The sequence below is a fragment of the Schistocerca serialis genome, chromosome 5, assembly GCF_023864345.2.
Source record: "Schistocerca serialis cubense isolate TAMUIC-IGC-003099 chromosome 5, iqSchSeri2.2, whole genome shotgun sequence".
In the NCBI taxonomy this organism is placed as follows: Eukaryota; Metazoa; Arthropoda; class Insecta; order Orthoptera; family Acrididae; genus Schistocerca; species Schistocerca serialis.
Genome location: NC_064642.1, coordinates 425,710,963 through 425,726,856, shown reverse-complemented (window position 1 = coordinate 425,726,856; position 15,894 = coordinate 425,710,963). Strand labels below are relative to the sequence as shown.

Here is a 15,894-nt window from a genome sequence, read left to right as displayed (position 1 = left end):
ATTAGTTCTGTCCTGAACCAACTAATCACACTAAAAGAGGTTTTAGCGCTATTAGTGGTTTGTTGTTTTTGTCGCCTTTTACGACTTGCAGAACATACCGGAGGCCTATTCTTTTCCCGGGCCTCCACGTAGTTTATTATTGTTATTATTATTATTTCCTTCACTTTCTCAGACGTTAAGTCCGGTTAAAAATGGAGTGACGCGGACCTTGATCAAGCGTCACTTCCTTTTAACTGTACGGTATATGTTATATTGCATTTAGGAACTTTCGGGTAATTGAACATGTATCAATAATTACGGATTTCTGTAGTTGTATATATATGTTTGGATTATTATTATTATTATTATTATTATTATTATTATTATTACTATTATTATTATTACTCCTGAAACTTCCTGGCAGCTTAAAACTGTGTGCCGGACTGAGACTCAAACTCAGGACTTTGCCTCTCGCGAGCAAGCGCTCTACTGAGTTGCCCAATACAACTCAGGGCCCGTTCTCACAGCTTGATTTTCGCCAGCACCTCGTCTTCTACCCTCCGAACTTCACAGAAGCTCTCCTGTGAACCTTGCAGAACTAGAGCTCCTGTAAGAAAGGATACTGCAGAGACATGGCTTAGCCAGAGCCTGGGGGAAGCTTCCAGAATGAAATTTTCACTCTGCGTTGGAGTGTGCGCCAATATGAAACTTCCTGGCAGATTAAAACTGTGTGCTAGACTGAGACTCGAACTTGAGTCCTTTGCCTTTTGCAGGCAAGTGCTCTACTGACTGAGCTACTCAAGCACAACTTACGACACGTCGTCACAGCTTCATTTCTGCCATTCTGGAAACATCCCCCAGGCTCCGCAATATCCTTCCTTCCAGGAGTGCTAGTTGTGCAAGGTTCACAGGAGAGCTTCTGTGATGTTTGGAGGGTAGGAGATGAGGTACTGGAGGAAGAAAAGCTCCGAGGATGTGTCGTGAGCTGTGATTGGGTAGCTCAGTCGGTAGAGCCCTTGCCCATGAAAGGAAAAGGTCCCAAGTTTGAATCTTGGTCCGGCACACAGTTTTAAACTGCCAGGAAGTTTCAAATTAGTGCACACACTGCTGCAGAGTAAAAATTTCATTCTGGATTATTACTCCCCTTAATATCGATGTTAGTATTACCGGAACTAAGGAAGAGAATTTGGATCTTTTGTTGTTTTTGTTGTGTCTTCAATCCAACAGGTATGGTACAGCTCTCCACATTTGTCTAACCTGTGCAAGAGTCTTCATCACTGCATTTCTACTGCAACCTATATCCTTTTGAAGCTGCTTACTGCATTCAAGCCTCAGGCTCCCTCTAAAAATTTTAGCATCCACACTTCCCTCCATTACAAAGTTGAGGATTCCTTGAGGCCTCAGGATATGTACTATTAAGTGATCCTTTCTTTTAGCCAAGTTAGTCCACAAATTTCTTATTTCCCAAATTCGATTCAGTACTTCCTCATCAGTTATCTGGTCTACCTAGCTAATCTTCAACATTCATCTGAAGCACCACATTTCTCTTTTTGTTTGAACTGTTTATTACGCACGTTTTATTTCCATACAAGACCACACTTCATATCAAAAACACTTCTTAACACTTAAATTCATATTCAATATTAATAAATGTCTCTTTTTCAGAAATGCTTTTCTTGCTATTGCCAGTCTGTATTTTATATCATCTCTACTTGCATCATCAGTTTTTTAAGTTGTCTACCAATTTTAATATCTGTTTCCTTAATCTAGTCCCTTCTGCATTTTCTGATTTAATTCAACTAGATTCAATTACCCTTGCCTTTGCTGATGTTCATCTTGTAACCTCTTTTCAAGACATTATCCATAAGGTTTAACTGTCCTTCCTGGTCCTTTAGTATCTCTGACAAAATGAATTTGGATAAAATAACCAATTACAATGATTTTACATACAGCAGATGTCCAATGATAGTACATTTGCAGAGTGTTGCTCATAGAGTGGGACTTCTCATTCTACAGCAAACAATAAGGACAGAACAACTCACAGAATACTGGAGTTTTGAAGATATCACCAATAAGAAACTTTTCAGTTATAGTAAAACTACATGCTCAAGTGTTTCCAGAAACTGACAGAATAATCTACAATTACGACACTTTAAAGGCTTTTTCTTTTCCATGCACAAATGACTAAAAGCATTTAAATTTTACGAAAATGTCTTAAAATAAAGCATATTTATTTCTTGTACATCATTTGAGTTTAATAATTTATGACTACTTAGAACAAGTAGAAAGTGAGAGAACCTCTACTCCTCACTCTATAGTTCAAGCACTGTGCGGTTGACAGGCATATCATTAGGACAGAGAAATGGTGATGAGATTTCAGACAATGTCTTTGGAGCAAACACAAAACACACATGGTTCCAGCAGACTACACTGTCCTGTCACTGTGCCTCAACTATATGGTGAATTGTTATGTGTACTTCTTCCATTATTTGACAAATGTGTGGGCTATTTAGAGTCGTGGAGTGTATCATTTATAGGTTTAAAATGTTCTGATTGGATGAAATCAAATTCAAAAGTACATAAAATGAAATCTGCATTCAGCATCTGAGTGAAAAAGATATCACGATTGGTGATGCCACACAAGGTACAACCAATTATGTGATTCAAGTCAATTTTTGGTGTAAAGTTGACTACCTTTTCAAAATTTAAATACCTATGATGAATGTGTTTGCTATTTTGGCTACAAAAAGCAAGAAGGTCATCTTCCAGAACTGTTGAAATTTGTGAGAGCACTTTTTTGCCATTCCAGCACGTAATGCAAATGTTTTTTCACTGATTTTGTCCCAGTGGACAAATGAAACAAACAGATTAAATGTGGTCTCTGTGAGGGGAGGGGGGGGGGGGGGGGGGGGGGGCAGCACTACATCATTTAAATATAATTGAATGTTTGGTGCTCTACAGCTTTCAGATATTTATTAAAGGACATCTTCTATATGCCATGAACTGCACTATAAATGTTTATTTGCCAAAACTGATTTTCAGGTTTACAATCCACCATTGTGGCATACAAAGGAACAAACAACTGTATGCACATGAATTTCTACAAAATGCTAAATTTATATCTAGTAGCTGAAATATAAGTCTACTTACATTATGTACCTCTATAATAGAAACACGCATGTCAGTTAATATGACAGGATGTGAAACCTTACAATTTCTAATATTCCTTGACGTGTGAATCTTGATATGGTTTTTTATGTTTCATGTTTAGCTGCTCTGTACTTACTATTGCTTCCAGTTACAGTAGTAATGAGTATCCTGCTGTTCATGAAATATTCTTACACCCAGGAATGATTTTGGTTTCAGTTAATCGTTTCTGACCTCCTACTCATCTTGTGCAAAAATTTGTTTTATGAGCTAGAAAATAACCCAGTTATTCACCAATAAGGAATTTTAATTCACCTCAACTTATAATCTCAGACTGAATATGTTATCTCAAAGGTTGGACAGTCCGAATTATGCTGCACCCGACAAGACATGACACTAATGTGATCTGAGCTGAAGAAGACAGAACCACCATCATTGCATTTAATTATTATTCAAGATCACCAACATGCTGGCAATGTCCAGGTTAACGGTCAATTTGTCTCTGTTCCGGCCAAATAATCCAATACCATGGTTTGTGCAAGTAGAAGCCAGCTTTTGCTACTTAGTAATTACAGCTGCCTCAATGAAATTCACCCTCGTACTGAGTAAACTTGACCACCGCTACCCCGCACAAGTACAAAATGTGACTACTGCACCCCCTCAAGAGAATTCATATGAAAGAATTAATCCAGAGAGTCACAGAGTTGCACAAGGAGCAAATCTCGTAAGATACAGACAATCGCAAGCCATCGCAATATCTGCATCACCTGTGGAGCAAGGTATATGCAGTTACCATTCCTGACAATTTACTATGCACACCGTGGAGCAGCAGACTACCGCTGCAGGTCAAGGTTTGCTTCACAAACGGAAATGCCATCAGATCCAGTGGTGGAGCTCACTGATTGAATTCAAAACGATGACTACAAACTTCTGGTGTCCTGGCTGCTGGCTATCTCAGTTGGACAGGCTGTGAGCAGTAGTGTGGCAGAAATCTCAACGAGTATGGATTTGAAAGCCTAAACAAACAGCTACAGGGGCACTGTCAGAGCTTTTCCACGCATGCTGAGTAGAAAACTTACCCACCAGACGTGAAGAAATAATTTGCAAACTGCTGCCAATTACTGACAAACTGGAAAGTCCATGAATAGTTTCCTTTTTGCCCACTCCCTTTTGTCATGTCTAGCCTATTATATTCAATGGCCAATAAAATTTCACAGATATGACATATTGACACCAACTGTGTGCAGACAGGGGAATCTTTCCTCCTGCAAAACCTGTCTTGCCCTGAGGAAGGCCATTGTAATAAGGCCGAAACATCAGTCTTACAGTTAATATTTAAAGTATTTTATACGGTGATGTGGTATAACACCCAGAAATTTTTTATCGTTTAAAATATCAAAATTCCACAAAGAGATTGTGATTTGCAAAGTCTGGTAATGAATTTGAATATTTGTGTGAGTTCCCTCCAAAAGATTTTATTAAAGTATGGATTTGTAGGTGCACTAAGAAATATAAGCAAGAAGTAATAACTTAAAAAAGTAATTATGCTTTGCTGAAACACAACATTTTTTTGCTGCTCAGTAAAGTATTTTAACTGGCTATGCTAGTTATTTCATGAGATATAAGACAACAAGAACTATGACAATGGTGGCATATATTCTGTGACAGACTGGATCATGGGCCATACAACAGACGAACAGCTACAGTGCAAAAATTGTTGGGCATTACTTAGGTAAGCTTACAATATTAATGGTTGAAAAGTCTATAAACTGATTAATAAACTAAAATGGCTAAAGAGTACTTATGGCAGAACCAGCTCTTCCAATGTATGCTGCTGTTGGCAATTTGTTATTGTTCGTTGTAGCCAGTTGTGTGATAGTACACAGTAGTCAACGAGAATCGCTCAATCTTACAATCTCATTTGTCACCAAAAAGATAAGAGTCACAAATATTTGGCCATTTTTCTAAATATGTAACAATTTCCAAGATTGTGGTTAGGTTGGGATGAAATAGCACAGATTAAATCACTGTGAGTGAAAAGAGCAGCAATGAAACTTATAATCTTGCTTTTATGCGATTGCAGGCTCTCTCAGCATATTTGAACTATGAAATCTTCACAGGTTATCAGCCGAGTGGCGTCGTCTTCTAGTTACAACGTTTCAATGGATTATGTATCCATCATCTTCAGGTAAAGAGGGTAGATACGCAATCCATTGAAACATTGCGACTAGAAGACAACACCACTTGGCTGATAACCAGTGAAGATTTCATAAATAATCTTGCTTGTCACAAATATCTGGCTACGGAACCCATGATTTCAGAGCTAGTGCTTAGTGTGGGACCTAATAGCTCACTTTGGACCAATTACTAGCTAACTTCATATACGAGGCAAAGGATATTGCGAACAAGCAATGTCACCGGCTACCAACATCCAACTCACAATTGCTCATATTCGCTTTCCATAATTCACTGTGCAAACAGTTGCCAACTGCAGCAGACAACAAAATCTGGGTACACAGTATGTGCACTTTCACTAATTACTGCCTTTTTTAAACAAAAGTCAAGAAAAAATTAATCCCACGCCAAAAGTAATACAGCTTGCATCCATAACATGATAGGTGGGATATTAGTAGGATTAGCATCACCTTTTTAATGAAACTTAACGAAAACGTGTGAAAAACATTAAACAAATCACATTGTTGACTAGAATATTATGAGTAAGAAGAAAGGGTAATTGAGAAAGCAACAGTTGAAGTCAATTTAATTCCAAATGTATACTTTTTTCCTATGCCGATTTCCTTGATTCACTTCTGCTAGCAAGAAATATTTCTTGGATGTGGAATGTTATAGGTGTAGTATTAATACTGATGTATATCAATACCTTCTAATACTGCATAGCCTGCAATACATAACATGTAACCTTGTGCCCTGTTTCATCAGCCAGATGGTCCAAATTCTTTTACTCAATACTAGTAGCACTTATGGAATTTACTTCATACGGTGAACTTGGTTTCTCTCACTAGAATGGCCTTAATTTACACTAAAATCTCCAGTTATTGATAGCCATTTCACTTTATTCCCCTGCACTTATCATCATTCATAGCACTATATTCCTCACACCTCACATTCATATTTTTCTTTCTTTTTATGGTGCTTTTTTGCATTTTCTGTCTTTGGTTTTCTCCTCCTCCTCTACTTGTTGTTTTTCCTTCACCCAAAATGTCTGTTCCCCGTGATTCATGCCTTAATCTCTGATTTGTCAATTTGTCCTCAATAGCACTAGCCTCCCAGACTTACAAGTCTTATTTGTCTCCCTCTTTTATTATTGAAATCCTTAGTTCTGGTAGCTTATACTTCTGACAACTACTGTTGCTGGACGTTACAAAGATCTTGACGAGTGCAATATTAAGATGTCATGCTCACCTCAAGAACTCTGCATCTTTCTTTTCCTGCCAAGAGCTCTATATCATCAGAATGCTCTGCCAACAAACATTCTGCTGATGCACGGACTAGACCTTCTGCCACAGCAGACACATCATCCAGATTATCAGAAAATGCCAGTTCTGCCTCAATCATGTAGAATTCAGAAAGATGTCTACCGGAACGTGAATTCTCCGCGCGAAATGTTGGGCCAAAACAGTAAACATTACCAATTCCCCTGTGAAATACCAACAGTTGCAGTTACTGAAATGATAAAATTAATAATATATCCAACAGAAAATATCACTTACATTAAAATATTACAAAATACAACATTTTTATTTGTTCAGGTAATTTTAAATCATTTTAACTATTCACAACAAAGTCTGTAATTTTTCTTTTAGAATATGCTATAAATTTCAGTGTGAAATAATATACAAACATCCCATCCACATAAAATCTACAAAACCTTTAGCACGATGATGGACACTTGACATGTGATTTTTGTGCTTGTCAAAGCATAAGTTTTGATTGTATATTTTTTGTGAGTTCCTCATTTTGAATATATCTTCAGTATATACATATTTAGTGATTATTATATTGAAATTTTACCTGTACACTGAATTTCCGATAGTCATCGTCTAGGTCTGACCTTTGTTTACATGCCAAACTCACACATGTAATAAACCATGAGCATCTGCTAGTATTTTATACATACCTTTTGCTGTGAATAGCTGCAGTAGAATCTTTTTTCTTGACACACAAATGAAGATTGCAATTTAGAAATATATTGTGCTGTTTTGAACTTCTCTTAGGAGTGATGTGTGTGTTAACATTTTATGTATGTACATCTGAAATTACTGAACTCATGCTAGTATCAAACTTAACAAAACAATGTATGTTACATTGGTTGATTGGTTGGATGATTAAAGGGCCCAAACTACTAAGTCATCGGCCCCACTTTTCTCAAACAGACAGGTCTACATGACAGTAGGTCAGAGATAGTCTACCATGTAAAACCCCGGGAAAGAAAAACCCCAAGGTCTACAAAAGATCAACAAAGGTGACATACGGGATGAAGAGAAGAAAGGGAGACAGAGGAAGGAATGTAGGCGGGGTGCCCCACCTCGGGAGCAGCCGGAAGCCCTCGTAATCAGAGTGCAATGAGGTGACTTACATCCCCCAACCCTGCCACTCACCAGAGGTACCCTACTCATATGTTGCCTAGGTAAGACTATGAATATGGACAGGGCAAGGACACACAGATAGACAAAAGATGAAAAAGTCTAACAGACCACGTGAAATGGAGGAAGAAGAATAAAAGAGCAGGCAGGGCGAGGAGAGGAGAGGACTGGACTGGACCATTGAGCCCAGGCAGCCGCACCCCGCTCTGGGCAGAGGAGGCAACAGAGAGTTCTGCCAACCCCTCAATAGGCTGATAAGGTTACAGGGTCCTTCCTTAAAGAAAGTAGTAAAAGTCTTCTTCACGAATAAAACATAAAACTAAGTCAGACACTGAAGCATCCTCTCCTAACACTAGGGGTAGCTAGTCTGGGAGATTAATAAGAGTCCACTGCAGGGTGGCTAGGTTGGGGCAGTCCAGCAAAATGTGGACTACTGTTGAACGGGAACCACAACAACAGTGGGATGGGTCCTCGTGACAGAAGAGATGACCATGAGTCAACCCGGTATGGCCAACATAGAGCCGGCAAAGGACAGGAGAGCTCTTGCAAGAGGCCTGCATAGAGGACCTCCACAGATTCTTAGTCTCTTTTATCACTGGTAGTTTGTTTGGTGAAGTCAGAGTGAGCCATTGTGTATTCCAGATTCCTAAAACCTGATGGCATAATACCAATTAGAAGTCTTTTTCAGAATACCGATCTCAAGAATCTGTTTACTGGTAGCCAGTTTGGTCAAGCTACCAGCGAGTTCATTCCGCGGAACCCCCATGTAGCCCAAGGTCCAGACAAAGGTCACTGAACATCCACATTGTTCAAGGGCATACAGGGAATCCTGGATAACAATGTCTGAGGGATGGTGAGGGTAATGTTGGTCAAAAGCTTTTTAAGTGCTCAGGGAGTTGCTGCAGATGAGAAAGCAACAGATATGCTCGGGAGCATGAGATATGGCTACCAATTCCACAGTGACAACAGGACAGCCACCTGGCAAGGAACCCATTCAGTATGTCCTGCATGAGTATAAGCAAAGCCTATGAAACCAGCAACCAACTGAGCCATCAGTATAGACTACTTCTGAACCCTTGAATACACCAAGAATGGATAAAAATTGGTGGTAGAGGGCTTCGGAAGGAATTGAGTCTTTCAGACCTTGTAATAGGTCAAGAAAAAGCTGTGGCCAAGGGATGCATCACTAAGGTGTATGTGAGTGGGCTCAGAGGAGAGGTGGAAGAGGAAATAACTGGAGTTCAGAGGGGAGGGACCAGATGTGGATTTCAATCATAATCCCTGACCTGACTCGCCATTGCGAGAGATGGAGTTCCATGTCTGTAAAGAGCAGATAATACTTCGGATGCTTAGAGGAGTTGTGAATGTGGATAGCATTATTGACAAGCTGTTGTTGGCACCTGATCTGCGATGGAGGGAGCCCAGCCTCCATGAGTAAGCTGTTCAGAAGGCTAGCTCGAAACACTCCCGTCGCAAGTCAAACCCTGCAATGGCGCATCGGATACAGTATCCGCAATTCTGGGGGAGGTGTCAAACCATATGCCAGACTCTCATAATCAAGACAGGATTGTATCAGGATTTGTAAAGCTACAGAAGGCTGTGTGATCTGCACCCCAGCTGAAGTTACTCGGGCAGCATAATGTGTTTACGTGCAGCTAGCACTTTCGCTTAGGCTGAATAGGATGGAGAACCCACATCAACTGAGAATGGAAAATGAGTTCTAACAAGGATTAAGTTTCCACCACACTGAATACTTGGTCATCAAGGTAAAGTTTTGGTTTGTGGTTAACGGTGCCGCGATGACAGAAGTGCATGACGTGAGTCTTGGCAGCTGAAAACTGAAAGCCATGGGTTACAGCCCATGTCTGCACCTTTTGTATGGTGCCTTGCAGTCTATGTTTAATGAGACCCACACTAGAGGAGCAATAGTAGAGGCAAAAGTTGGCAGCATACAAGGAAGATGGTATTTAGGACCTCACAACTACTTTTAGACCACCAATGGCTACTAGAAAAAGAGGGATACTCAGTACAGAGCACCACAGGACGCCATTCTCTTTGATATGGGAGATACCCAAACCCAGAAAGCCTGGTGAGACAGGGAGTGCTGGATAAGAATCAGGGGTGGACCCTGTAGATCCCATTCATGTAAGGTAGCAAGGATGTGGTGTCGCCTTTTACAGGTCAGAGAAAATGGCTATAATGTGTTGATATCGAGCAAAAGTTGTCCAGATGGCAGACTCCAGGTAAACCAGATTATCAGTAGTGGAATGGCTTGGTGAAACCCAGCGTGAGACTCAAGGAGCCAACACAGCCGCCAGCTCACCATGCATTCAAGCAACTTACAGAGAACACTAGTGAGACTAGCTGGGTGATAACTGTCCATCTCTAGAGTGTGCTTACCCGTATTCAGCACTGGGACAATGATGTTTTCTCGCCATTGTAATGGTAACTTTCCCTTGTGCCAGACGCGGTTAAAGATGGCAAGAATATGATGTTGCCAATCTACTGATAGGTGCTTGATCATTTGGTTTTGGATGTGGTCCAGTGCTGGAGCTAAATCAGGGCAGTGGGCTAGGACACTGGCGAATTCCCACTCACTGAATGAAGCATTATATGGCTCCAGGTAGCATGTAGTAAAAGATAATTGCTTTTGCTCCACCCATTGTTTTATGACACAAAAGGCAGGTTGATAATTCTCAGACACAGAGACCCCAGCATAATGCAGACAAAATGTTTGGCTACGGCTTATGTGTCAGTGTAGACCGCCATTCAAGATAATGCCAGGTACACCAGCAGGTGTCTGGTATCCATAGAGAAGTCTGATCTTTGCCCAAACCGACAAAGGGGAGATACTTGGTCCAATGGTTGAAATATACCACTCCCAGCATTCTCATTTTTGTCATTTTATTATGTGGTGAACCTGGGCATGGAGTCGTTTACAGGCAATGAGGTGCTCCATCAATGAGTGCCACTTATGGAACTAGAGAGCCTACTTACGATCTCTAATGGCCTTTGTGATTTCTGATGACCATCATGGTTCTGTCTTCCATCAGACAAGCCCGAGGAACAAGAGTCGCCAACCCAGCTGCCGAAAGAATGGCTTAGTTGTATTCTGGACTGTCTCTTTGATATCTCCACACAATGGGGAGACAAGGGCGACAGCAGAGGTGAAAGCACCCCAGTCAACACTATTCAGAGCCCATCTGGGCAGGCGTCCATGGGAGTGACACTGAGGGAGAGACAGGAAGACCAGGAAGCGGTCACTACCACACAGGCCATCATGGACTCTCCAATGGACAGATGGGAGAAGACAAGGACTGCAAATGGAAAGGTTAATGGTTGAGAAAGTTCCATCCACTACACTGAAGTGTGCGGGGGTATAAATAGTCAAGAGACAAAGGTCAAGTTGTGCCAGGAAGTTTTTGAGTTCTTTACTGCAGCCAGTAATCATGGTTCCACCCCACAAAGGATCATGGGCACTGAAATCATCCGAGATTAGGAAAGGTGGGCAGAGGTGAGAAACCAATGCAAACAATATGTTCCGAGACACTTCACCATCAGGAGAGAGGTATACATTGCAGATGGTAATACCCTGAAATGCCCTTACCCGAACAGCGACAGCCTCCAAAGGTGTATTAAGAGGAACAAGTTCGCTATAGTGTCCATAACGTATGTGCAAACTCCGCTCGACACACAGTCACAGGTAGCATGATTCTTATAGAACGTTACATCCTTTTATAAAGAAATAAGGATAACAGATATTAGATTTTTTTTTTTTTTTTTTTTTTTTTTTTAGTTTCATGTATTTACAGATTGTTTTCCTTTGCTATAGATATTTTACTTGATCACACACAGAAATTGCGAGAGCTGCCATAAGAAAATGAAGTTGTGGGGTGCATTGTGAGAGCTGTAGCAAATGGTTTCACTGGGGAGAAAGCTGTGTGAAGAAAGGAAGACTAGGGTTTAACATCCTTCTGACAATGTGAGAAGAACTCTGGGCAGGTCAATGAGATCCTGCAAAATATGCAGCATGACTAGAGCAATAGAGGAGCAGGAGAGGAAGATTTCTGTCCATCAGGTACACTTCAGTGAAGCTAGGAGAGAGCTAGTAAGGATGAAGAAAGGCAATTGTGAGGGAGCTGTTCATGAACTGGCAGTTGGTAAGAAGGCTAGTAGGAGGAGGTCACCATCTGATACTTATGTTGTGTCTACCAGGAGCAGATTGCAGCTGCCAGAATTGGGGGGAGGTGAGCCTCAAGATGGTGTAGTAGTAGGAAATAGGCAGTAGACTCTGCCTGTGAGTAGGACAGCTAGGAATGATACAAATGTTAGGAAGAAGAGAGTACCGATGCTAGATAGCAGTCATTGCAGTGGTGTAGGCCCCCAATTGGTAGCATTTTCAAGCTGTTTCCTGGTCTTGATCAGGGGGCTGAGGTTTCATGACCTCTGTGTAAGATTTTCATGAAGGCTGATTAGACAGTGACAGTGGGCAGGCCATGGAACAGCCTGGATAGAGACATGGAGTACAAATAGATGGTGACCTGAGTAAGGCAGTTTCTCTAACTGTTAACACCAAGGTGAGCTCAGTTGAGCTGTTCTGGCAGCAAGTTGGCTTCATCTTGGCAATGCTGTACAGTGAATCAGTGCAAAGCTGGAGATGGCACTGATGACTGCTGCATGGGCAAATATTCCACTGGTGTTGGTGGGGACTATTGGGAGATAGAGCTACACTAGGCATGGTCTGCACATCAACAGGACTGGAAAAAGAAGATCAGTGGAGTCAGTTAGTAAGAGTATGAAAGGTAGGTGTAGGGCTCTGCATGGTCAAATAACTGTTACCATAGGTACACAACTAGATCTTTTTTAAGATAAATCATGACAAAGAATTCCCCTGCCTTGAAGTGTCTCAATCAATTTAGAGACTTCTTCAGTTAGTACTTGAAAGATAGAATGTACAACTACAGAGTGCACACACATTACAGAAATTTGCTCAGAATTATCTATTGATCATCAAAATGTGCAGTCTTAAAATAAATGGCACCAGCTTAAAGCTGAATTACAGAAATAAATTTGTTGGCTTCCATGGCCGGTGTCATTTGGATAAAATAATTTTGGGTATTGGGCCACATAAACCGCCCTGAAGAGGACCACAGCACATTGGTCGAAACATTGGCAATTTTGCTGTTTTAGTAGTTACAATGATGCAGCCCGACACCCAAAATTATTTTATCCGAATTGAATTACAGAGTTTGAACAGCATGATAGCATGCAATACAGGGCACTGGTGTAGAGACAGTCAAATACAGCATACAATGCGATCATCAGTGAATTTGCAAGTTGCTACTTCAGAACTACCTTAAAGGGTGGAGGACCAGGTATTTATATCACAGGTGGTGCATATGTTAAAGCTAGAGTAGATCAGATCACTATTAGCACAGATAAACATTTTGAGTTGGAAGCTACTGAACTAACAAAACTAGACTTACATAAAATGTTAATTATTCCCTGTATGTACCAGTCATCCAGTGGTAATGTGGAGATCTTTTTCAACAAATTAGTTGAAGTCCAGGAAAAAGTCTCAGCTCCCAGAACTAACAAAATAATATGTGGAGTCATGAGTATTAACACAGGTGTTGCGGGTAAATAATTAATAACTCCCTGAATGCTCTGAACACTTTTGGCATGGTAAAAATGATAAATGCTGGTACTGCGGTATCAAGAAGTTCAATATCTGTCTTAGACCATGCAATTACAGATAACAACATGGTAAAAAGAGAAGTATTTATAAGAGATCTTGGTGTTTTAATCATTACTGTCAAACAATAAAGTTTAAGACTGGTTTGACAAAATCCATACAATTGCAGGCTACAAAAGCATCTCCTTGAAATGTAAAATCCATACTTTGTTAGGGCACTGACAAATTGGTTACAGTGCACTTACAGTGTCAGCAGCTTTAATGCTGCATGCTGATGTTGGCAATGCACTGACTTTCGTCATAGCCAACTGGGTGACAATATATGGTAGTAAATGAGAATTGTTGAACCTAATGTTTTCTTTCTGGTACAGAAGCAAATAACCAGAGCCACTTCCTCATCCTCTCAAACCCAGAACCTCCCACAGAAGAACCACAAAAGTGCCCCACTTGTGACAGGATACTTTCCAGGACTGGATCAGACTCTGAATGTGGCTCTCCAGCAGGGATACGACTTCCTCAAATCCTGCCCTGAAATGAGATCCATCCTTCATGAAATCCTCCCCACTCCACCAAGAGTGTCTTTCCGCCATCCACCTAACCTTCGTAACCTCTTAGTTCATCCCTATGAAATCCCCAAACCACCTTCCCTACCCTCTGGCTCCACCCTTGTAACCGCCCCCGGTGTAAAACCTGTCCCATGCACCCTCCCACCACCACCTACTCCAGTCCTGTAACCCGGAGGGTGTACACGATCAAAGGCAGAGCCACGTGTGAAAGCACCCACGTGATCTACCAACTGACCTGCCTACACTGCGACGCATTCTATGTGGGAATGACCAGCAACAAACTGTCCATTCGCATGAATGGACACAGGCAGACAGTGTTTGTTGGTAATGAGGATCACCCTGTGGCTAAACATGCCTTGGTGCACGGCCAGCACATCTTGGCACAGTGTTACACCATCCGGGTTATCTGGATACTTCCCACTAACACCAACCTATCCGAACTCCGGAGATGGGAACTTGCTCTTCAATATATCCTCTCTTCCCATTATCCACCTGGCCTCAATCTCCGCTAATTTCAAGTTGCCGCCACTCATACTTCACCTGTCATTCAGCAACATCTTTGCCTCTGCACTTCCGCCTCGACTGACATCTCTGCCCAAACTCTTTGCCTCTGTATATGTCTGCTTGTGTCTGTATATGTGTGGATGGACATGTGTGTGTGTGTGTGTGTGCGCGCGAGTGTATACCCGTCCTTTTTTCCCCCTAAGGTAAGTCTTTCCGCTCCCGGGATTGGAATGACTCCTTACCCTCTCCCTTAAAACCCAAATCCTCTCATCTTTCCCTCTCCTTCCCTCTTTCCTGACGAGGCAACCGTTGGTTGCGAAAGCTATATCCAAAAATTCATCTAATGAGTAGAAGGAGTTGCCATTAAGAAATTCTTTTAATTTCCTTTTAAATGCTATATGGCGCTATTAGGTAAGTGACCAAAGACTTTTGTGGCAGCTTATTTACCCCCTTCTGAGCCAAAGTCAGATTTAACCTTGAGTAGTGAAGATCATCCTTTCTCCTAGTGTTGTAGCCTGTACACCGCTATTACTTGTGAATTCGTTCGGATTGTTAATAACAAATTTCATAAGTGAGCAGAGAATGAAAATAGGCATGGTAAGCTAATTAACTCAGATGTATATCACCAAAATTTGCAATGACCCTAACAGCATAAGAAGCTGAACTCAAACGTTTCAGCAGATCCTTAGTGTGTTTTTTCCAGTTCAACCCCTCATCAATGCATGCACCTAGAAATTTTGAATATTCTACCTTAGCTACCGATTTCTGATCGAAATCTATATTTATTAATGGTGTCATTCCATTTACTGTGTGGAACTGTATATGGTATACTGTGTTTTGTCAAAGTTTAATGAGAGCCAATTTGCAGAGAACCACTTAATGATTTTCTGAAAAACATCATTTACAATTTCACCAGTTAATTCTTGTCTGTTGGGTGTGATAGCTATACTTGTATCATCAGCAAAAACTACCAGTTTTGCATCTTCGTGAATATAGAATGGCAAGTCATTAATATATATTAAGAACAGCAGAGGACCCAAGATCAAACCTTGCGGCACCCCATTCTTGATTGTTTCCCAGTTTGAGAAATCACCAGTTTTTTTGCATATTTCAATATTGCCAAAAACTGCAACTGTGAGGTTAAATTCTAACCTAACATAACAAAGTGACAGCTAACTTTGTTTACAAATTATAGAAAATTACGAATCAGCATTCTGATTCATTGCCAAAAACCATCTCATGATTTATCGTGTTCAATTCCCATCATCCAACAAGCAAGATGTAACAAAAATTGGCTCACAATGGAACAGCCACTGACACTGTTAAGTGCACTTTTACCGGCAAATCAAGCTTGGGATGATGTCAGATCTCTGAATTTTGCATGTTGCTTAAATTCATT

The 15,894-nt window shown here is 40.9% G+C and overlaps 1 protein-coding gene across 1 annotated transcript in view; it reads right to left on the bottom strand.

Annotated features, from left to right (window-relative positions):
- Positions 1–15,894, bottom strand: part of LOC126480977 (probable asparagine--tRNA ligase, mitochondrial) — a 74,050-nt gene that overhangs the window by 44,379 nt on the left and 13,777 nt on the right. The window contains exon 3 of the mRNA XM_050104414.1: positions 6,550–6,784. Within this exon, the coding sequence (XP_049960371.1) occupies positions 6,550–6,784 (235 nt within the window). The remainder of the gene's footprint in view (positions 1–6,549; positions 6,785–15,894) is intronic.